Source organism: Terrapene carolina, unplaced genomic scaffold, assembly GCF_002925995.2.
Source record: "Terrapene carolina triunguis isolate 2854851 unplaced genomic scaffold, T_m_triunguis-2.0 Scaffold21, whole genome shotgun sequence".
Taxonomy (NCBI): domain Eukaryota; kingdom Metazoa; phylum Chordata; order Testudines; family Emydidae; genus Terrapene; species Terrapene triunguis.
The window spans coordinates 41,745,515-41,769,776 of record NW_020664372.1 but is presented as its reverse complement, the minus strand read 5'-3'; the positions used below and the strand labels follow the sequence as shown (position 1 = coordinate 41,769,776).

The window sequence follows — 24,262 nt, the reverse complement described above, 5'->3', positions numbered from 1 at the left end:
TTAGCTGACTTTGGTGACAGGCAGCAGAATGAACAGCAATCTAAAGAGAAAAATCTTAAAATAAAGTTTATATTACAGAAAACCAAGATTGCACATCTGTCCAGGGGAACATTTCATACAGAAAGTGGCCTGATATATCCATGCTATGGAATTAACATTCTCATAGTGAATAACTCACAATCTCTCTTTGACTTTGCCACAGAAAGGCATATGAAAGAGCTGTCTAATGATGGTAGCATGCCTAGCATGTTCCAACCAGTGGCTAGCTCAAGGAAAAGGCCTGCAAAAGGTTCAGAGTTCATGTCAAATCTGAGACATAAAATAACTCTTGATTTATGCAGTCCTTCATGGATGGAGAAGATCATTGTTGACATCATCATCTGAGCATGGCTTCATCAGCCATGGCAACAAAGGATGGTCTCATTCTCCAGGAATCACATTTGGCACAGAAACACTGTTAATGTCCCTGCGGTGTTGGGGAAATAGTATCTCCACTTTCCCTTCCTATACAAGCTCAAATTCTTTAATACTCTGGCATCATGAATCTTGCATGACCTATGCTGGCATCCACAAAGCATCCTCATAGAATCACTACAGCCTGGATGACCACAGAGTAGTACGCAGTTACTGTAGAACTCTGTTTCACCTGATTTGGGAAGCAAGGAGCTGGAAAGTGAGCTCCATGAACAGGCCCATCACAGTTTGGGAATCCCTAGCAATGCTAAAAGTCTTCCATTATCTCAGGATCATTGGTAACCCTGCTCAGACTAGTCAGTAGCACTTGCTTTATTGCAAAGCACATGTCCATTACAATGTCTCCCACTTTATTCTTCCACAGGCCAAAGGAACTCTGCCAGGAAGCAGTTGCTCATGTTCTTGGCCTGTTTCCAGAGCATTACAGCACAGGAGCTCCCGTATAGGCAACTTTTTGCTGTAAGGTGGTCATCAGCTCCACACACACACAAAGTCAAAAGTGGGCTTGGTTACTTAGAGGTGTTTCAACTACTCAATGTCAACCCAGACAGCCATAGTGTTGTCACGCCAGTGGGAAGAGCTTGAGAGTGAGGCCAAGATGTCTGTCCTTTGCGTAGTTTGGTTCAGCAGTGCAGCTAAGCACAAACCTCTTCCTCGGACTTGTTTTCAGATACCACCTCAGAGTGCTCTCTGGGTGTTGTCACCATTTTTGCTTTGCTCTTCTCAGCTTCCATAATCTGAAACATAAATTTCACAAAACTGCAAGCAGCAGCATGTAACAGGAAGTAAGGAGAGTAAACTTACCATATCTGTCTGCATGAATTTTCAGGACTAGTCTATAGTTTCCTCAATCCTTTAATTTTAAACCTACATTTCAATTATGTGTCTCAAAAACATACATGAATCAACATATTCTAATTTCTAATCTAAGCATATCATGGTTTAAATCAACATTTTTGTGTGCCTACTACTTGTTACTTAATCTGTGAAATACAGTTCAGAAAAAAAATCCAGGCTATAAAACCTGTTGGTGTAAAGATAAGCACTTTATTTAATATCCAATTAAATGTGGTCACTGGAGAAATCACAGCTTATGAAACTTTATCAGGAAAAGATTAATCTATTTCAGGCTTAACCCAAAGTGTCATAAAAGAACTCATGAATTTAGATAGGAATCCACTTATTATCCAAAGACATTTTCATATTGAATAAGAACAGCCTAAATTGCTGACTATATTTATGCTTACTTCAATCCAATTTCTATACGCCTTTGCTGTCATTGATTTTTAGGACAATTATCAAACAAAAATGATGAACAAACTAAAGGAACGTTATGGAGTCTTTTTCAATTCCACAGTAATCATTAGAAAATGCACAGTCTGCTCATTGATAATGGTTTAACAGCTTGGAGGGTGACTTCATCAAATTTAAAAGAAAGTTCACACCTGGAAGGCAGAAGGAATTTTTTTTAATAGCTTTACAGTTTACCACTTTAAAGGTAATTGTATTGTGCTTTGCGTTTCAAACTACACAGGGTACTTTAAAGTTACCCTCTATATTACATGCTTAATGCCCATAACCATAATTTTAAAATAGGGAGAGAAATAGCTGGATTTATTTATTTTTTTTAATTAAGTGGACCTTCTCATACATCTAGGGACAAACCCTTTTACGTTCTTTAACTGAATTTCCCAAAGAGCATAAGGAGGTGGATGTTAGTCCAACAGTGTTTGATTTCTCTACCTGATTTATTTAAATAAATATTTTATTTTAAAATTATTGAATAATTGTTTGATCTTATATCTTTCTAAATTAAATAGCAAGTATTCAAAAGGACGGATTTTCACAGATAGTACAAGTGAGTTACAAACAAAATAGTTTGGTCTGGAAGGCCAGCTGGTTTATGTGATGGGACCCAGAGGCTTTGAATCTAGATCACCAGGTCAAATTCAGCCACAGCATATAATGGCTGAAAATCACTGCCATCGGATGATGTTTAGTGGCCTATTTGAAACGAGTTTGGTTGTCCAGTCTCCACACAGTGCAAAAATAACCAACTGTATACACAAGTATAATTAATACAAATTACTAAAAAATTACCTGAACTGCATTTTCTCCTTTGCGTTTTGACTTCTTAATACTTTGCTTTGTAAAATATGTTGCTCTTTTGCAAAATTTGATATGGTTATGTAGTCAAAATTTGGCAAAACTATGCGATATTGTGATCTCTTATGTGACTATTATCATATCTAGTAATTAATTACAAACACACTGTTGAGAACTAACGTGTTAGACATTCACACAAGATGACAAACAAGTCAGTTTGCTAGACTGGCGCATGGTTTGAAAGCATAAGTTAATATAAAAAAAAAAAAAACAAAAACAATTAAAAACAAAACAAAAAAAACCAGCTGTACTTTGAATGACAAACTAGTAAAGTAGAAGTGGGAAATCTGATCAAATTTCTGAACCCACCAACCAGGACTATCCTGTGCATCTAATTTTTTTTAGGGGCAAATCCACAGTCAAGAGCCCAGCATGGGTAGCTGGACCAGTCATTGAACAGATGCGAGGGAGAGGGATCCTCCTACTCCAGGCCATGGAGCCATTCTACAGAAATAACCACAGTTCAACAAGTTGGTGGTAACCTTTGCAGTTCCTTGTGCACCTCTGCCCACTGCAGGTGGGAGGATTTGTGTAGCAGTGGATTCAATGATCCTTCCCATGCTCCACATGCTCCAGGGTGTCATGCCGGGAACTTGCATGGAGTGGAGCTCTGTACTGGGCAAGGTTTGGCACCTCTGTGCAACCCCAGCATCTAGCCCTGTCCCACGTGGAGTGGAACTACAGGAGTTTCATTGCCAAACTGGTCTCTGGGGTTACACAGGAGGCAGCTGGATTTGCTACTTAGTGAATCTTTAAAGATTTGTAGCAGTAGTTTTAGTTGCACTTCTTAAGAGTCAGCTCTTCATCTCACGATCTTTACAGAACAGTCATTAGCATATCTGAGAAATCCCCTTTCAGTATATTTTACAGTCTCTTTTCTATGTATTGAGGTAGTTTTATAAGTTATGTGCAGAGATATGCCATAATTCCTAACGTATAAGTATCATGAAATCACAAATGTGGATTTATTTACTCCAGAAAACTTTAATTAAGACATACACAAGGTGATCAAGCATCTAGGATTGGTCAGAAAATTCCTTTGATGCTCTAAAGACATAACTTTAAAGTTATCAGGTTAATAAAATATAGCATTTCAAATGGATTTCTGAATTCAAGTGCCATTTTCAGCAATTGATCTTGATACTGTTTTACTATTGCAAATATTGAGTTTCTATCAGTAACAACCAGAATTATTACATCTTTGTTTCTGGAATAAAAAATATCAAATAAAAAAGTTTAAAAAATGAGGTAAGCATATTGTCTTCCCTCAAGCAATATCGTCTTGATCAAAAGAAGTTTTCACTATGTATAAAAATAACATTCATTCATGTTGGGCCCTGATCTTGCTCTCAATTAAGTCAATGGCAAAACTCCCATTAATTTAAACAGGAGCATGATCAGTGAATAACTCACATGGAAGAGGTAAACCATGAGTGACATAACCACCTGGGAACTGTCTCTGTCTCACTGACCTAAAGAGCTACTTTTATCAAGAAATATGGTGATAAGACAGCCATGAATTCAAAGTGTAACATTAATTCTTTGCTTGTGCTTTTCTATAACTTTCACTTTCAAGATAAAGGCTAGGGAAGAATTTTATGTTATAATCTATTATTATGTAAATCTCTGTAACGTAGAAGTTGGAGCACGGAACCGGGAGTTAACTCTGCTTGGTTTATTCCTCATTATGACACTTATGTATGACCTTGGCAAAATTAATGCCCCGATAGTGCCTAAGTTTACTTCTCGGTAAGTGGGATTAATATCACCCATTTTAGAGTTATTCAGCATTAATTAATTCTTACACAGTACTTTGAGAGCCTTGGATAAATGGTGTTAATAATAATAATACAACTGGTATATTTTATTTTGGTTTGTACAGATATCTGGATATTAACATAGCTGGTCAAATAGCTATAATATCTAACCAGAAAATAATCGTGTATATTTCAGATAGAAAGAAAATGTGACCGAGTACATTGCACACTCTCTTGCATACCTATGGAAGCATTAACAACATTAATGCAGTCTGCCCAACAACTAAGGGACATAAAACAAGAAAGATAATTGTGCACACAGCACTAATTTTCAAGGTCTCATGTGATAATATACAATATGTTTTAGAGAAAATCCAAACATATTTGGCATGTAACCGTATAAACCTGTTTTACACCTGATTTGCTTTCAAGGAGCTTGCATCTACCTCCTATCCCCATTTTCGTTCATATCATAATACAATTTATTTTGGATGACTAAATGAGAATATTGATTACACTCCCAATGCATCACAGCTGATATCACACCTTCCTTTTATTCCCTGGCAAGAGGATGATTGTCATAGTCTGACTTTTTTAATAATTGTGAGGCTATATGGATTCAGTCTATGCCAGTTGCTTCTTGATTTATACAACAGCATCAAGTTATATGAAACATATACGGTATTTGCTATACAAAAAGGCTAAGAAATAGATGATTGGCACATTCTCCTTGGAATAGGATGTAAACACTGCTATTGTGTTCCAAGTCTGTAGTCTGAAAGGTAAGGAATGTTGTAAGGATTTCACTTAAAGGTAAAAATATGGCTCCTTTGCGTTTGACCCCTTAAACCTGCTTAATGTCAACCAAAACAGTCTCTTTTTCATACACTTCTCTAGGAGCCATAGCATACTCTCCTGTGGAAAAACTCACGAAAGAGAACACGTTTCTTAGAAAAAACTGCAGCTTTGAAGCTCTAGAGTTCCTCAGGTGGGATGCTAGCTGGGGGACTGGGTTATCCTGTGGCAGAGGCTAATAAGAAACAGAGGGGAGTAAAAACCTGGGGAGGCTGAGAGCAGCCTTCTGGATTCATTCTTGTGTGGAAGGGGAAAAGTGTGCTGAGAAATGTATTTCTGAAGATATCCCCAACACACAGGAGGGTTAAGGGTGGCAGGGAACTCTACAGACCAGCTCCAGAGTACCTGGAGCATCTTGCACACAGAAATCTGACTACAGCTGTGTGAATAACCGATTTTTCGGTTTGCTGTTGAATAAAATTTATATACCCGTATATATATTTTTTTCTGGGTTGACCCAAAATGAAAATATTTCTGCAAACTGGAAAAGGTGAAAAATTTTCATTGAGTAACCCAAACTGAAATATTTCATTTTCAAGGGGTTTTTTTACGCTTTTAAACAGAAAACGGAAGTAAATTCAAAATGAGAAGTCATTTTGAATTTAAAAAATCAAAATATTTCATTTTGAGAAATGAAATGTTTTGATTTTTTCTGAAGTTTTAGTTTTTTTGATATTTTAATGAAACATTAGGTGATTTTGTTAAACAAAAAAAATCACAAAATGTTTTAGTCAACTCAAATCTGCATTTTTTTTTACAATAAAATTTCACCCAGCTCTAATGCTTACACCGCCAGCAGTAATTTTGATGGATTTCTCATGCATAATTCCATGCTGTTCTCACCATATTATCCCACATACATTTTCTTCCCCAGACAGCTCCCAGGCCCCTGTATTCTTTGCAAATTTTGCACTCCCTGCACTACAGGTTAGCCTGGTGGATTAATACTGTTGTCTATCTTGGGCCTGGTCTACACTAGGAAATTAGGTTGGTATAACTATACCCCTTAGGGGTGTGAAAAATTCATGCCCCTGAGCAACACAGCTCAACAGATATAACCCCAGTGTAGACAGTGCTAGGTTGATGGGAGAATTGGTATGGCCCCTAGAGAATTCCCCCATTAACCTAGCTTCCGCCTCTCGAAGAGGTAGATTACCAACACTGACAGGAGCACCCCTCTCATCGGTGTAGGTAGCGTCTTCCCTGAAGTGCTGCAGCTCCACTGCTGCAGTGTTTTAAGTGTAGATAATTCCATAATATTTATTTATATGGCCCCAATTACCATAGTATAAGCGCCTCATAATACCCCAGTTAGTAGGGAAGTAATATTATTCCCATTTTACAGATGGGGAATTGAGGCACAGAGAGTCTAATTGACTTGCCCAAGGCAATACAGGAAATCTTGTCAGAGCAGTTAATTGAACCCAGGTCTCCCAGTTCCAGGCTAGCTCCCAAACTAGGGAACCGTCCTTCTGCCCTGCTGTGACAGCTTACAGTATGTTGGGTTTTTTTTTCCATCTCTCCCTCTCTTTCTCCCTCCCCCCTCTCAAATTACTACCAGTTCCAGGTCCTTTTTTCAGTAGTATGATTTGATTCTAGACTGGCACTTCTACAAGGTGAGAAATAAACTGGCAGATGTATTTCCTTGAGTCAGTTTGTCCTCTAGGATGTAATTCAACCTTCAAGAGACAAGAATATGAGTGCCAACCCGTAGTTATTCTATTTATTTTAGCCAAATCTACTTTTTCTTTATTATGGGTTTTAGTCAGGCACAGTTGCTCAATCAGAAAAACCCTTTCTCTACCTGTTCTCATGAGGTACAGTTCTATTTGCACGAAGCTAAGTATCTGAATACAGTTGAGTATCTAACATGTTGGAATATATAAGTACAAAAATAGATTTTTTTTTGGATAGATGGTATTGTAGCTATTTGAACTGTAATAATAATCTCCAGTATGCACAAGAAAAAAATTCAACTACAACTTAAAAAAAATTACAATACAGAGATGCGGTTTTAAAGTCTGTCACTTCTTGAACATGTGGTGGGTTACATGTGGGTGTAAACAAGATATAATCTTTTCACTGCACCAACCTCCATTACAGCCATTTGCAGAAAATACAGAAGGATATGAATAGCAATTTTCACCAACAGATTGGTTCAGATAGAAAATGCTGGACCTCAACAATCTGGAATCTGTGGTTCTTCTCCACTTCCCTCATAGTTTCTACATTCATTTTCCCTCATAAATAAACCTTGCTTAAATATTTAATATCTGCTGTAAGAAATGAGAGTAACTGTAATAACTTGATCAGCAGGAATGGTGTCATATATTTTTCTCACTGAAAGAGCAATGTAGTGCAGCAGCCGACAACATTGCCTCTTTGTTATTGGGAGGGGGTTGAGAGGAGACAGTAGTATGCTATTCTATACAATAACTTGAGCCTACAGCATCCTGCATTCTGTTTTTAACGCATGAAATAATATGGTACCATATTTCAGTACATTAAATTGTTACATATAGCAAATACAATTAAGAAATTTGGAATTGTATGAATACATAATGTACATACTTCTTTACAGATGCGTTTTTCTTCAGACAGGCTGGTGCCTGCTTTAATTTGGAAGCTATCCATTTTCATAGAAAGTTAACCAAGAGTGACAGGAAATCAGATGCCTACACTATTTATCTTTTCTGAACTTTTTTTCAATTACCCCCCCCCCCCCCCACGTTAATTGCTTTTCTGGGAAGCTATTTTGTAGCACCATAAGGATAGATCTTCTGTATTTTGAAACACTAAGGAAATGAAACTGTAAGATGTGCAAGGTGAATATGGTGTGCAAATATTGGGGATGTTTTGTTTTCATTAACAGTAATTGAATGTGTAACCAACATGGTTATGGTCTTTGACTCTGCTGGATGCATTAACCATGATTATTGGAGATCTGACCTTTTTAACTCCATTTATCAAATGGCACACATTGGTCATTTCTTTGGTTGAAATTATCAGTGCTCTGTCCAGCCCTTCACATTTTCCTTTGGTTCTCCAGCTCCTCAATCATATCTGACCCTAAGTGTCTCATATATTCAGAGACAGCAACTTCATGTCACTCTAATTAATTAAAGACCGGGAAAAGAAACTATAGACCAAGACAGGGAAACCTTTTTCATGGATAATTAAAAAAAATCCTAGGCCATCCTTAGGGCTTGCTCCTGCACAAACTGATGTGCATATGAGTACAAGGCAAAGTGTAAAAGTGGGATTATCTGGGATTATCATTATAATTACTGGGACAGAGGAACCCAGTCCTGCATGAATACGAGCACTGCTGTATCTGTCAAGTTACTTCGGCCTAGTATCAGGAGTAAGGCCTTACAAGACAGCATGTATCTAAGCACTTCATTGACAAGATTAAGTTTGCACCTAAACTTGTCTCCTAAAATCTGGCATGCTCCACACACATCCATCCAACCTCTTTTTTAAAATCCATGTTCTTAAGAGTTATAGAGGAGATACAATGGGAGCTTGAGAACCCTGCTCATTGGAGAGAACAATGCCCTGTACTAAATCTTATGTGAGTCCACAAGTAGCCTTCACTTACATTGCACTAAAGAGCAGCAACTTGTGGTTCCTGCTGTGTGCCCTACAGGATCACAAGATCCAGAACTTTGTGTTAAATTTTAAAGCATCCCAATGCAGTTCCAGTAATTCAAAACAGTGAATGTTAACAGAGCAAATAAAAAGATATTTGAATATACAAGTAGCCTGTGAGACATATTTCATTAAGAAGGTTTATTAGATTATATTTGGCAGTCAGGATTTGTTTTACATCCACCCATTATCATATGAAGCACTACAGATTGATTTAAAAAATCTACCAAATTTCTGTTTAATTAAAAAGCGTTTTCAGTTCTAGAAATCTTAATTCTTTTATCAACAATGTTATTATCTTAATATGCAGAACTAAAAAAGCACTGCAATCCTGTATAATTGAACTCTATTCATGTACATGGTATTACCTCTAGAGATGATTCAGAAAGCAAAAACATCCAGTTCATTTAGGGGGGAAAGGTGGAATGCACTTTTTCCTAATAAAATACAGAATTCTGACATTCATTAAGCTCTCTTCCTCATCCTAAAAGTGGCAACCTTTCCAACTGATACCTGTAGGAAAGATCAATTTTACGGACAAGTGGAGTTGAGTAAAAGAGACCCTTGTTACAATGCTCAAAATATACATCTTTTATTAAATACAAAAAACGAACTTGGGAAAAACTGGCAAGAAGATGCATAAATTAAGGAAGTCCCTTGACAATCATAACTTATATATCCAGTTATCTGAGATTTTCCTACAGTGACTATCGTACTAGTCAAGATTAATGAGGAATAACAAGTAACTCACCATAGCAACCAATGTAGATTAAACACCATATGGAAAGGGATACATACAAAACATTGTGAATCAAAGCAATATAGTTCTTGATTTTTCAAAGATGTTAAATATGTTTGTGTAGCATTTTTCCCCACCAAAAAAATGGTTATTTGATACAAAAGGGAAATGAAACTGTTCTGCTGGGGATGGAAATAGTAAAAAGTAGAGAGCACTAAGATATATATCAAATAAAAGCTTATAAGACAAGGCCTCGTTCCTGCAAACACTGATGCATATAGTAACTTTACATCTGAGTGCAGGCTCATTGAACTCAGTGGGACTAATGCATAAAGTTACGCATCTGACAGTGTTTGCAGGATCCTAGAAGAGGAATTCATGAAAGCCACCTTAGCTTACTTAATCAAACAACGATTACCCATACAACAGTCTTAGCACATTTGGTTCACCCTATGTTTGTTTGAGACTTTCAACACTACTCACCCATTTCTTCTTTGGAACCTGTACTATTGCATTCTCCTAAGTAAAAACACAAAGCTCTATACATCCCCCACACATGCACTCAAAGGACTTAAATAAACCTATGACTGTTTCAGATCACTGAGCAATGTTTTGTGTATTTGTTGTCGATTAAGTCTTATTGAGAGAAAATAACTTTTACTTGTGAAAAGTTGTGTTTAATGTTACACAGTCAAATTGCACTCTTGACCTATTCCTGATGCATGTAGCTTGCTAAACTCCTTCCCATTAATATCTGGGAAAGAAAAGATTTGCAACTAGCTCCTACAACTCATAGGGTTGCCAACCCTTCAGGATTGTCCTGGAGTCTCCAGGAGTTAAAGTTTAATCTTTAATTAAAGATTATGTCATGTGATGAAACCTCCAGGAATACGTCCAACCAAAATTGGCAAGCCTAACTACTCATAGTACGGTACTCAAGTTCTCTGATTGTAGAATGGCTTCCCAAACACTGCAGTACTTCAGTAAAACTGACAACTGTTACAAGACTCTCACCACACTTAATTCCATTACATAACAGAACCAAACTTCCAACCTCTTTTGGCAAATCTTAAGTCATCTCAAAAGAATTACTGACTTATCGTTAGTGTGTCCACATTAGTTGGATCCAAAAATCACCTTCAACTGCTCATCTGTTTTTTGTTCCTGCCTGTATGAGACATAATTCAACACATCCGGTTTTGGGGGAGAAAAACTTCGGTTCATTTACCAACCCTGCCAGCTGTACAGTGGCAGTGAAGAAGAGAGTGCTGTTCTACTGTTTCCCTGAAGTTAGCACTGACAGAGAATCAGAGCTCTTGAACGAAACTGCAGACCTTTGCCTCTCTGTGATGATGCAGAGTATCTTCCATTTTCTTGACTGATACACAGTCTTTATGGTGAGAGCACAAGTATTGATTCTGACAATTTTTCCCCATCTACTATGTACTGGAGTTTCTACTTGTAAGAACTTGCCAGACTAGAAGCTGGGACCATGGGGGTTCTGGACCATTGACACCTCCACATCACCACAGGAGGCTTGGGCTAGGCTCGTGCAGGAGGACGCTGTGAGGCTTGGGCTAGGCTCGTGCAGGAGGACGCTGTGAGGCTAGGCTCAACAGGAAGTACCACCAAGCAGCACCTGAGTGGCAGCTCTTCGCAGCCCACTGATTGGCTGGTGCCAGCACTTAAACCAGGAAGCCATGACAGGGAGTTGTCTGAGCAATAAAACAGACTGCCTGCCTGTCTCTGCTTGAGACCCTGCGTGTAAGAGACCCCAGACTACGGCCTCCAAATCTGCCTGTCTTCTGACACCTGACTCTTGGTTTTCCCTCTGGCCTATCTCAGACTCTGACTCCTAGTACCCAACCTGGCCTGATACCCACTTTGACCACTAGACCTGACCACCCATGTCCCAGTCATGACATTACTGTTAAATGAGATGTAGCCACGTTTAGTTTTTCACACATGAATGTCTACTGTAGCAGTTCTCAAACTTCATTGCACCACAACTCCCTTCTGACAACAAAAATTACTACACGACCCCACGAGGGGGGACCAAAGCCTGAGCCCCACCACCCTGGGTGGGGGGGGGGTCCAAAGCCAAAGCCCGAGCCCCACTGCCCTGGGCAGGGGAGGAGGACAAAGCCAAAGCCCAAGGTCTTCAGCCCTGGGCAGGGGGCCTGTAACCTGATACCCGCCGCCCAGGGCTGAAGTCGAAGCCTGAGCCCTGCTACACAGGGATGAAGCCCTTGGGCTTTGGTCCCAGGCTGTAGGGCTTGGGCTTCGCCCCGGGCTTCAGCCCCAGGGCCCCAGCAAGTCTAACACCAGTCCTGGCAACCCCATTAAAACGGGGTTGCGACCCACTTTGGGGTCCCAAACCACAGTTTGAAAACTGCTGGTCTAAACTGTTTAATTTTTGGTTGTTGCTGTTTTGTTTATTCCAACATCCTTGAATAAAACTGACTAGAAAATATTGCCCCTAATGACATCCATAACTAACATGCACCATTGAAGAATGGTGGCTAGTGCCTGCTGCCAGACACTGCTGAGAATACAACTGGGAGATAATGGATGCTTCAGTTCACTGGCAATTCTGAAACAAATCAGAAAAAATATTGGGTTGAACTAGACATTTAGTTTGACATGAAACTAAACATTGTGTTTCAATTTTGAGCATGTGTTAATGTTATTAAAAATAAAATTGAAGAAAATTTCAAAAAACAAAAAGTAATTTTGAATCAAAAAATCATAAGAACAGCCATCCTGGGTCAGTATCATGTCTTCTGACAGTGGACAGTGCCAGGTACTTCAGAGGGAATGAACAGAACAGATAATCATCAAGTAATCCAACTAAAATGTTTTGTTTCAAAAATGTCAAAGGAGACATTTCCATTTTTTCAGAAATTTGTTTTTGTTTTTGGATACAAATTTAACAAAACTGACAAATTCGTAAAATATTTTGGTGTCGATGAATTTGCATTTTTGCTGAAAAAATTTTCCAGCAAAAAAATTTCACGCAGCTCTAAATGCAGCAAGTAATTACTTTGATAAGGCCAATCACAGTGAGTTTCTTACCCAGGCAAACTCCCATTGATTTCAATAGGAGTTTGCCTGAGTAAGAACTGAGGAAGAATGGAATAAGGAATTCCACGTGTAGTGCATTATACATAACTTTTGCAGAAATTGTGTAAGCACCTTATGAAGTGGAATAAAAAAGTGTTCCAAATATGCTCTTATCTAAATTTCACATAAATATGTTCACATATTTGACAAAAAACTGCTTTACACCATTAGACTAGTAGTCACTTCTCATTTTCAAATTCCTGGATTTTCTTGTTCCACTCTACTAAGCAAAGCAGAATTATCAAAGGACAATGCATATTTTAAACTCATGTGTTTTCAGCATAATAATAAAAACTAACATATAGACTACAATATTGTATTTAAAAACGCAATTCTAATACAAAGGCTTACTTGCCATCTCAGTTTTTATATTTCTGTTTCTAGCATAAAATTTTTTTAGAAATAAGAGGCACTTGCTTTCTTGCCTTTTTTCCTCTATAATATGGTATCACATTTCTCTGTACGTCTGCTCAGTACATTAGGTTTTTATCTACAGTAATTTAATTCACAAATAATTTACAGTAAAATTCAAAATGTGAAACAGAAGTACTTGAGATGAGAGACTATCATTTATGCAGAGCAATATCATAATTTTTGAAAGGACCAAGAGGTCGGGTATGGCTTCTGATTAACACTGGTGAACTTGATTCCTAAAGACTAATATCCTGAATGGGAAACTGATACCTTTATGCATGCAGTCTACCCAAGGTATTCTCATTAAAACAATTTTTTAAAATGTTATAATCTTCACTTTGTGTCAAGATATTGAGAAGGCTTTCCATATCTGATTAAAAATATTAAATGAGGTATTGGACTACATTAAAAATCAACCTTTTTTCACATATTGAAAAGTAATGGTCTATAATTTTTATTCATGTGCTTTTATTTCCAGTTAATGATAATTGTACCACAGCCAACTTTGTGGCCTGTTCAACTGAAAACCTCCAGGGATGTACCAAAGAAGAGATTGTACAACAGAAGAGACACACTTCATATAACACCGCTTCCTATTTTGTATTTTTTTAATTTGATCCTAACTTTGACTGTTTTATCATCTATTTGTTTTTCCAGCTGATGGGTCCTATAAACTGGTAAATGTGTAAGCAAGAGCTCAGTTGTTAGATTTACCCACAGACTTGGGACACAGCAGTATTGCCAAACTCGAGCATTCAAAAACCATGACTCAGACCTCAAAAATTGAGGAGATTGCTTACAGATCATGAGTGTGACGGGTTCGATCACAGAAACCCCCTTGGGAACTGCCAACTGATATGCCAAGACTACTTCTGCCCCTGCTTTCCCTGCCAACCTGGGAATCCAGCACCCTGTCTTGTTGAGCCAGATATGCCAGTCTGCTCCAACACAGACCCAGGGTCTGAACCACGTGCCCCAAAGCTGCAGACTTAATTGAAAGCAACTTACAGAAGTGTTCCTGTCTTTAACACTCAGATGCCCAACTCCCAAGGGGATCCAAACCCCAAATAAATCCGTTTTACCCTGTATAAGCTTTAATTGTTCTCATAACTCATAAATTGTTCGCCCTCTATAATACTGATAGAGGGATATGCACAGCTGTTTGCTCCCCCCCCCCCCGCCCGGGATTAATACATACTCTGGGTTAATTAATAAGAAAAAAGTGATTTTATTAAATACAGAAAGTAGGATTTAAGTGGTTCCAAGTAGTGACAGACAGAACAAAGTGAATTACCAAGTAAAATAAAATAAAACACGCAAATCTAAGTCTAATACAGTAATAAAACTGAATACAGATAAAATCTCACCCTCAGAGATGTTTCAATAAGTTTCTTTCACAGACTGGACGCCTTCATAGCTTCCTGCCCTGTTTCTTAACACATTCCTCTTCCCAGTTTCCCTCACAACCTCATTTCTGGCCCCTGCCAGGCCCTCACATGGTGACTAAGGGATTGCCATCTCCTGAGAACAGCCTGACTTCAGCCCCATTGGAGAGAATTGGAGCGTCATTTTCCTCTGCACAGGGTAAAGGGACATGATGGCTATCGTGCCGAGGGCACCTCTGACTTCAGTCCTATTGACAGTAATGGGAGATGGTGGCCATTTTGGCCAAAGGGCAAAAAACTTTGCAATATTGAAAGCAGAAATAAAAAATTCATTGAGACTCCTAAAAAACCCCAAATATCTTGAGACGTTTGATAAAATTGCAAGAGCTTGAAATATTGAAACAGAAAAAGAGAAGGGATTACAATTTAGAACTGATAAGTGCTATGCATGGAGGATGGATGAGGCAAGATACTACAGACCAGGGCCCAGGACTCAGAGCTATTTTTGGTTGAATAGCCTATCGGCTTTGGTTAATACGTCTCCCTGCAGTGACACCCAGGTGCAGAGAATTTCTCTGCACTGTTTGTGATAGAAAATGCTAGCATAAGATAAAGCAAAACGCATGTGAATAATATTTAAACCCACAGACCCATAGCTTTGGGTCACATGAAATGGCCATACCATCTTTTCAATATTTTGAGTCCATCTCAAAACCCAAACACAGATCTCTGTGATATCCCACTAGACATTTCCCTCCAACTCAATATATCAAAATTTTTCAATTTTTTAAGAGTGTTTTGGCCATTTTTCAGACCACCAGTGCCTCTAACCAGCTAATTTGATTTCAACTAAAACTTCATGTGACATGGTATCAAATTACTAAATTTCAAGTATATTACATCTTGTCCCGCTCACCCACTAATTTGTAATTCTATAAATTGGACAGTTAATTACCAGAATCATCCCAGTAAGTTTCCATAATGCTTGCTGGATCACAGACTGCATAATTTAGTATTTGTTCTTTGAACAGAATGAGGAAAGGATGGACAATATATAATTAGCTGTAGCTTCACTGGATACTAGGCAGGTCAAAATTAGAATACAGGTGAAAAATCCTGAAGCCAAAACTGCAATTTGAAACAAGCAAGTGACTCTTTACTGGCACCTCTGCAAATCAATCTTAAGGAGAAAATTTGAAAGAGCAAGACAGGGCATATGCTTCTGTTATTCCTCGAACACCCCCTCATTTGGGTATCCAAGCATGTGTTTGCACCAGAAAATCAGGGAATGACATGACTAAATGGGCAGCAGCACATGCCATTACCTGAATTTCTATGCATAAACATGAGAGTTTGTGAGTGCAAAGATATTTTGTGTGGTCAACCGATTTCAGGGGCTCTTGAAAATTTGACTCGAGTCTAAATTGATCACTTTTCAAGGCCAACAAATCACTTCACTTTTGCTTTGAATTGGTGGATAATTCACTTAGAAAAAATAATCATGTGGTTTGGAGTGCCTGAGTGGACTGACTGAGACGATGCAATTGCTTTCATAGAGATTTGGTTTCCTAAAAATTAAAGTGGCATACAGCAGGCAACCCAATTTTTTAAGAATAGGCCTTTCAGAATCCCAATGAGAAGGCAGCAAACCAAGGGAGACCCTAAAAGCATTCATTTTTCAACATGAGAGACAGAAACACACACAAAAAAATCAAGAAAATCACAGAATGTGGTATTGATCAAGCACAGTGTTCTGATGGGGACAGTGATGAAATTTGAAATTTCCCCAAAACAAACGATAAGTCACATAGAGCAGATAACAGAAATGCTGCCTGTAAGCTTGTTTGTTTGTTGCAAATGGTCAAGTTTGTATGTTAATTGGTTTATTATAAGAAGATGACTCTTGAGGAATTATATCATGTGTATTTTTGTCTTAATCTCTTTATAAATCATTTTGAAACTGAGACAATTTCTGTGAAAGCTAAAGATATAAATAGCCAATACCATTATTAATCTCTCATCTGTGTTATAATAATAACATTGATTATACAAGTTATTTACATGGTGTAGCTGTTTTGACATTGTGGAGGCCTGTGGAACTATTCCTGACAATTTGGCATAGTTCAATGAATGCCGACGGGAGAAATCCATTAAAATATGGCAAAATCTAGAAGTAATATGCAGGATTCTTGAACAAGTAAATTAAATTTTATGTCACTATGGTTTCCTCCAGAACCTAGGCTTAGATAGCCAGAGAAATTTCTAGTGATTAATATGCCATAATTTATGTTAACTGAACATTTGCACCTGTAGAATGTGTTTCAGTTCTGAAGACAACTAAGCCTTTATCTCAGATACCTTTTTGATGTAACTATTGGGTTACTATTTGCAGTGTATGACATTCCAATTAAAAACAAACAAAAGGCTTTAAACAAAACAAATATATAAAAATGTTTAAAATGAGGTGCACTTTGCCAAATAAACTGGTATTTAAACTTTGCAATGTCATGAAATATTTAAAAATGCTTACCTCTTCTTGTTTGGGAATGTTAAATTTTGCCATCTTGGTCTTGGCCATAGCTGGGTCAGGCTTATTAGAAGGTACTCCCCTATATGATGTACAGTGCATTTTAGCTTCTGCCGATAACTTTAGCTTTGGAGAATCATCAGGAGCCTGATCTTGACCATCCATTGGTCTTACATAAGCCGTTGGTTTCTGTTGAACTATATTGGGCTTTGAAGCAAGTGAAGGAGGGAAGTTCTGAACACAGTGCCCAGTGCTGTGTTTTGCTGGCCTTTCTTGAGCCTGAGATCCTGCTTCTACACTGCAATTTAATTTGGACTGCTGTTGTGCTTTGCTGACACTGTCTCCAAGCACGGATCTTAAAGTACCTTGTTTTGCAGCACTGACAGATGACGATGTGGGACTCAATGCAAAGTGTTTAAGCTTTTCCAGACTGGTTTTTTGGTTAGCCATTTTGAAGTCACTGTTGTGTGACTCAAGCAATCTGTGCCCATGCTTGCTTGCCCTCTGCTGTCCATCAGAAGCATTGTGCCCAGCTTTCTGCCAACCCATTGTCGGGCTCTTGCTTTGCTGACCAGATAGAGCTGCTGGTATGGATGATGAAGTGCTGCAGATGGAAGGCTGAGGCTGTGGTCTTGAATCTGCAATAAAATGTTCATCAGTTTTGTTCACAGGTGCCTGTGGAATCCCAGGTTTTGGAACTCCAACAAGATGACTCTGGTTGGATCGATCCGTCAATAAGTCCTTCATTTCATCATAGTTGCCTAATGTATTCTGGATACGATTTGAGAGCTCATCTCCCTTGTTAGTCTGCAAAACAACAAAAAAAATCAAACAAACATTCTGTAACAATTAAAGTAAAAGAAAATAATTCTATTCATGCTTCACTCCTTACTGAAGCAGCACTGCCTTATACAGTAACATAGTTGAGGAATGAGATCGAAAATCCTTATTGTCTCTGAAGACACTTGTCAACATCTTAAATCTACCCTGAACTGGAAAAGCTGTAAAGGGCCTCAGAGTATATAAAAAAGAAATCTATCACTGGTATCACACTGTAGTTAAAATATATTACCTGGAAACTAGAAAATTTATTATTGCGGCTATGCAGAATGATTTGGATTAAATCTGGTCATAATAAAAAAATTTCCTTTGTTGGGAGCCAAGTATTGAATTGAGGCCTACAAGGTGCTTAGGCAGCAGCCTTAGCTACTGCACCACAGCAATGCACTGATGTGCTGCCTCTGACCAACAGCCTACAGGCCCACAGCACCCAGGCCCCTGACTGGATGGACAGGCAGCACTTTCATTCAGTAACTGGACTATATAAAGGCCTGAACAGGAAGAGGAAGCTGTCTGAGCCCCAGACTAGTGCCTGCTGGTTGCTCCCCAGATTGCCTTGCCTTGCTGCTTCACCTTACCCTACCTTGTTGCCTCATCCGACCTCACCTCCCCAACTCACTAATCTGGCCCCTTGGATTGAGTCTTCCGGCTACTGACCCCTGCAAGAACTCTGACCATGGTCCCAGACGGCCTCTGACATGGAGTGACCTGCTGGCTGCCTGACCATTTGCACCTACATTACTGCTCTGGACTGTCCCCTGGCCCACCTGGCACTAAAATCCTTGTAGTCCACAGCAAGCTTCCCTTTCAAGACATGGGTCAAGGTTCAGCCATGAATGAAAATACTACATTCCTGATTTCCTCCAATATGCATTCTTTACAGAAATATACACATAGAAGAAAAGGGAGGCAATACAATAGCTTAAGAAAGTACTGAATTCACCAGTCAGTTTACTGCATATTCTGAGCTGACCCTAATATCAACAAGGTTTCTTAAGGAAAGAAAGTGAGCTAATGGGACATGGGAAAAATATTACTGACTCATGATGCTACTTCTCTGAAAAATATCATTTCTGACAGAATTCTCACTCCTGGGTCTTAGCTCTTTTGCAAAAAACAGGAAGAATTTCCCAAGTTCTTAACATTTTTTGGCAGTGGTAGCAAGATGGAATACAAGCAAGTTGCCTTTTCCATCCTCCCAAGGGTGGAATGTGCTGTCATCTGAGCCTAGCCACTGTCTTGGAGCAGAAGGCAAAAGCTCCCCAAAGAAATAAGACAATCAATAAAAATAATTGAAAACTATTGTCTCGAGAAGTTAATTGTAAACAAAGGTATAAACATTAACATCACTGCTTCATAGATTCTTCCAAACTCTGCACAGAAGCAGGTGGGTGAGTGAGAATCCTGTCAGGCTACCTTCACAGAATCGGGATTAGAGGTCAATAATTTTCTGCTTTTCCTTCACCAGTGGTGAAATCCTGATCCCACTAAAGTCAATGGCAAAACACCCATTGACTTCACTAGGACCAGGATTTAACCTCAGGATTCTTGCTCCTGGAGAGAGAAGTTGCTCAAGGGAAGAACATAAAAAGAATGTAAAAAAGAAAAAGAATGTAAATAAATCTGCAACAGGCAACAGTAATCAGGCCAATACCAACCATGGAGAGGAAGGTGGGGGTTTTTTGGCTTACTTTTTATAAACTTCAAATATAATTGGCTTAAATTAGTCACATACTGAAAAAAACAAACATACTAGGGGAAAGGAGAATTGGTACTCCCCTAACTCAGAAACAGTATCTGCATCACTGAAATAGGATTTCCTCCTAGAAGCTGAATCCACGTAATAATGCCTTAGGGATGTGTGGAATGAGGGCCATGTAGCTGCCTTGTCTATGTTTGCAAGGGAACCTTCCCCACGGCAAGCAGTACAGGCAGTAATAAAGTTGAACATGCCTTGCATTGGCTTTCTAGTTTCAGAGCAGCCAGGTGATAGATACGCAAAATGCAATCAAACTACAATTTTTGAAATGGATCACTTAGTCACAGTATTGCCCAGTGGAGTAAAATAAAAAAAAGTTGGGAGGATTTTTTAAAGATTTAATCCACTCCAGTTAGAATGCCAAGAACTTTTTGAGCCTAGGGAGAAGAGCATCGTGGGCACACGTGGGTGGAAAGAACACTGGCAAGTTGTGAGGCTGACGACAGTGGAAATTTGTCACCACCTCCAAGAGCAGTCTCAGCTGAGTCTGAGGCATCACACTGTAAAACTTGGAATAAGATGCAATAGACATGAGAGCCTGAAGCTCGCTCTCTCTACAAGCAGCAGTCACTATCACAGTAAATTTGAGCTCACAGATATTTGGTGCCTTTAAAGGGAGTTTTCATTAGCTTTGTCAGGACCACACTAACGTCCCATAATAAAGAGAGCTATTAACGAGGTTTCAAAAATGGAAAGCCCCGCATAAATCTGAAGATACGGGTCTACAAAGATAATGCCTTGACTAGTTCTCAACAGGCCAGATGTTTCTTAACTGAGTTGGGATTTAAATTAGATTCAGTCAGTAAGAAGCTAGTCAAGCATAGGTAGTAAAGGGGTCATCATGGTCTTGCTTGTATCATGCCACAAGCCTCTTCTACCTGGAATTGTAAGTCCACCTGCTACATGGTTTTTGAGAAGCTAGGAAGACTGGAGCTACCAGTTCAGAGAGAGCATAACTATAGATCTCTTAACTATAGAACTCAGAAACAGCCTCAATTCTCTGTTTTCTCTTATCAACTTTATAGCTAGCATTGCCATCATGACTCCTCTGTTGCTTGTACTTCCAACTTAAAGTGGACAACTTAGCTGCATTTGAGAAACAGATCTCTATCCTGTCAGGAGCCAATCTTCTCAAGGAGGGAGTTCCTGGGTTGGGAAAGAGGGGAGTGCCATCTGGCCAGATTCCCAGCCTCATGAAATCAGGTATCTGCAACAGAGTTGACAGCTATGCTTGTGTGGGCCAGTATGGGGTTTGTAAGATCACTCTCTCGACTAAACTTAGCCAAGATCTTAGCTAGCAGAGGTACTAGCAGAAAGGCACAGAGGAGGCTCCTTCTTCACTCAATCTCTTCTTTTCCAGCAGATCCCTCACTAGCATAGTCTTTTAGCGTAGAGGTCTTGGTCAGACGACTACTGAAGAGATCCACCTCTGGCACTCCCCACTGGAGGGAAGAGCTGATCCACCATTCCTTGATTCAGAGACCATTTGTGAGGATCTGTCACAGACTGATCCAGTCTGCCTATGACTATGTTCTACTTCTCTGACAAATGTATGGTATCAAGGAACGTTTAGAGAGACAGGGCCTTTCACATAAACAGGTTTTACCAACTCAGACGGTGTTACAGGATCCCACTCCAGAGCAAGCCCCATGTGCACAGAAGCTATTCACCAGCTGTTGTTTCCTTGTGCTGGGTGTGGGGTTGATGGGGCTCCCCGTTGGTCACCTTCTCCTGTTGTTAGCCTCTGTCTGGGTCTTTTGTGCCTTAAAAGTTCAAACTCCCTTCTGGGGTATCCAAGCCCAGCTGTAACTGGACAAGCCCCAAGCTGGCTTCTCCCAGCTTCAAAGTCCCTTCACCCATCTGCTCCGAGTCCAGCAGCAAAGTCCTTCTAAATCAAACAGAATTCCACTCCTTTTTTTTGTTTTGTTTTTTGGAAGAGTAGCAGGTCCCATGACTTCTCCCTGGGCTTAGGAGAACTCCAAAACTAAACACTACCAAAATGTCTTTCACCCATCTAAGCACTTGAGCCTCTTGCCCCTCTTGGGTTCCTCTTCAAATCCCAGTTCCTCTTACAGAACATAGCCCCAGGACTGCCTCCCTGGAGACTGGCCCCTTGTTCCAGGTCCTATCACAGGAGTTAGCTCCACTCTGGTGACTCAGCTCTCCTTCACAGCCAGCCCCTAAGTGCTGGGCTTCTTCCCTTTTTTAAGTCCTACACCCAGATCAGGTATGGTAGGGCCTGGCTAATTAATCAGGCTTGGCCAGCCCCTGGCCCTTAAAGAGGCAGGTCACCCCATTACATGGTGCTTCCCTACTTATTGATGTAAAATGTGGTGGCCTGATTCTCCTCAAACTAGGGCCACCTTTTGGAATACCAGGCCTTAAAGCCTGAGGAACTGTCCATATCCCTACGTATGAAATTTTTGTGCAGTATTTGTTCCTCCAAGCATTGGGCCCCTCTGTATGGACTCCCCGTCACAAGCCAGGCACATTTGTGCTCACTGCAATTTGGATGTCCGTAGCTAATTGAAGGTTGTCTCTAGATGCCACCAGGCCAGAGGTATTCTCTCATCTGGATGTAATGTGAGAGTCCCTGCGCTCTCGGGGGCCACTGAAGAGATCTCATATGCAAACGTGCCATGGGAACTACAAGTACAGCTGCAGCCATCAGATCCAACATTCTTAGTATGGTCTAAGCTGTCATCTGCTGGCTCTTGCTTATCCTCTCTGCCAAAGTGGTAAGGTCTTGGATCCACTCCTGAGGCAGGAAAGGTTCAAGCTAAGCTGTATCTGGCTGGGCTCTCGGGTATTCTAATTGTGTGCTAGGGACAAGTTGGAATGTTGGGTATTTTAACAGGAATTCTAGTGGTAGAGTCTGATTTTATGACATCCTCAAAAGGGTTGCTGTCCTTGAGTAGCCAGTTATTAGGTAGGGGAACACATGCACTCCCAATCTGGGTAAATAGGCCAAATTATTTGTGAAAACATATCCCACATATAATGATCGAAGAGCCTTCTGATACCTGAGAAGTATCTCTATGTTCAGACAACTGCAAGATCCAGAGGATATAGCCAATCACATTCTTCTTAAAGATTCTTTAGCAAAATTACTGATTTTGTTGATGAGGCAGTCTCTTCTGTCCAGAAAGTATCTGGAATAAAACCCCCTTCTCCCTCTTTCTTGGCCAGAAGGGATTGGACTTCCTGCAGCATCTCATCATCAGAGGGTGCCTGAGAGCGTTCTTGAGAGGTATAATGGGGTAAGGAACAGTCTGTAGGGCAGCAATACTCAGACTGAGGCTTGGGAGCTGCAAGTGACTCCTCAGGGTGTCTCCTGCAGCTCTTAGCAGCACATGATATTAAAACACTGTGTGATTTAATTATTAACCAATCTAAGTTATTAACCACTCAGAATGCTTTTACTATGTTATTAACCAGTTGTAGAATACTTGGTCCGTCATTTTGCTGTGAGAATATTTTTAAAAATAGTAAATGAAACAATGAATTCACACACTACTGTGGCTCTTTTGGGTAATGTTGATCGCTAATTTGGCTCCTGAACCACAGAGGTCTGTCTGAGTATCACTGCTGTAGAGTCTTTCTGAAAATCTGATTTTAGGTCACAGGGCACAGACATCTAAGATGACCAGGAGCAAACAAGTATAAAAGGCTCCCAGTCTGCTTTTGACAAGGTCATCTACTGCTTGTGGAAAGGCAAGAACGAGGCCCTTTGACTTCTGCTGGTGTTATTGAGGCCAAGTGCCCTGTGCAGAGGGATATTAAACTTTCTTGAAGCCTGGAGTTAAGGTAGAAATTGAGCCTACAAAGAGGAGTGTTTCCCTTCATTCCCTTGTGGAAGGTCTGACCCTAAAGGCCCCTTGATGCCAACTGGTAAAGGGTTCACTGTCATGTAACAGCATCTCCTATCAAGCCTGACAAACTCACTACACCTAACACATTGATATCATAGAATTTTATCCATAAAAAATGTCGTGTGAGGTCTCATATGAGAGCTTATATCATACTGGTCATCATAAGCTTTGTGAGATGTATGTTCAGGTGCTATTCCAGAAGTCACATCTATGTACTAAAAATACATTTAAACTATGTAACCAGGCTGGGTTGATAAACAAGGATTTCCCAAACAAAGGAATGTTGATTTACCTGTCTGCCTAGATCTCTGATGTAAATTAAGCAGCATATGCCAAATACAATGGGAGTTCATTTGCCTCTGAGGTAGACAGGAAGTACAAGTTAACAGGAGGGTGAAAAAGCAGCATGGCACCAGCACACCAGACCACAAGCAATCAGGAAAGAATGAATTTATCTGGGAGTACACTTCAAAAGGAGACATTTCAAAGGTTTGCTGGACTACAAGAAGAGGAAAAAGAACCCCCTGGACAGTTACACTGGTCTACAATTTTTGAGAAGTCGTCTGCTTCAGAGATAAAATGTGCTATGTATTATGTATTTTGATGTGCTGAATTCAAATATGACAACTAAAACAACTGATTGGCTACTGTTACTAAGATATTTAAGTTTTTACATTTTATGTCTATGTATATTGTGTAG

At 39.6% G+C, this 24,262-nt stretch overlaps 1 protein-coding gene across 1 annotated transcript in view; it reads right to left on the bottom strand.

The window, feature by feature from the left end:
- Positions 1-24,262, bottom strand: part of AFF3 (AF4/FMR2 family member 3) — a 476,825-nt gene that overhangs the window by 357,366 nt on the left and 95,197 nt on the right. The window contains exons 6-7 of the mRNA XM_026657569.1: positions 17,583-17,898; positions 17,095-17,459 (exon numbers count right to left, since the gene is read on the bottom strand). Coding sequence (XP_026513354.1) covers positions 17,095-17,459; positions 17,583-17,898 — 681 coding nt within the window. The remainder of the gene's footprint in view (positions 1-17,094; positions 17,460-17,582; positions 17,899-24,262) is intronic.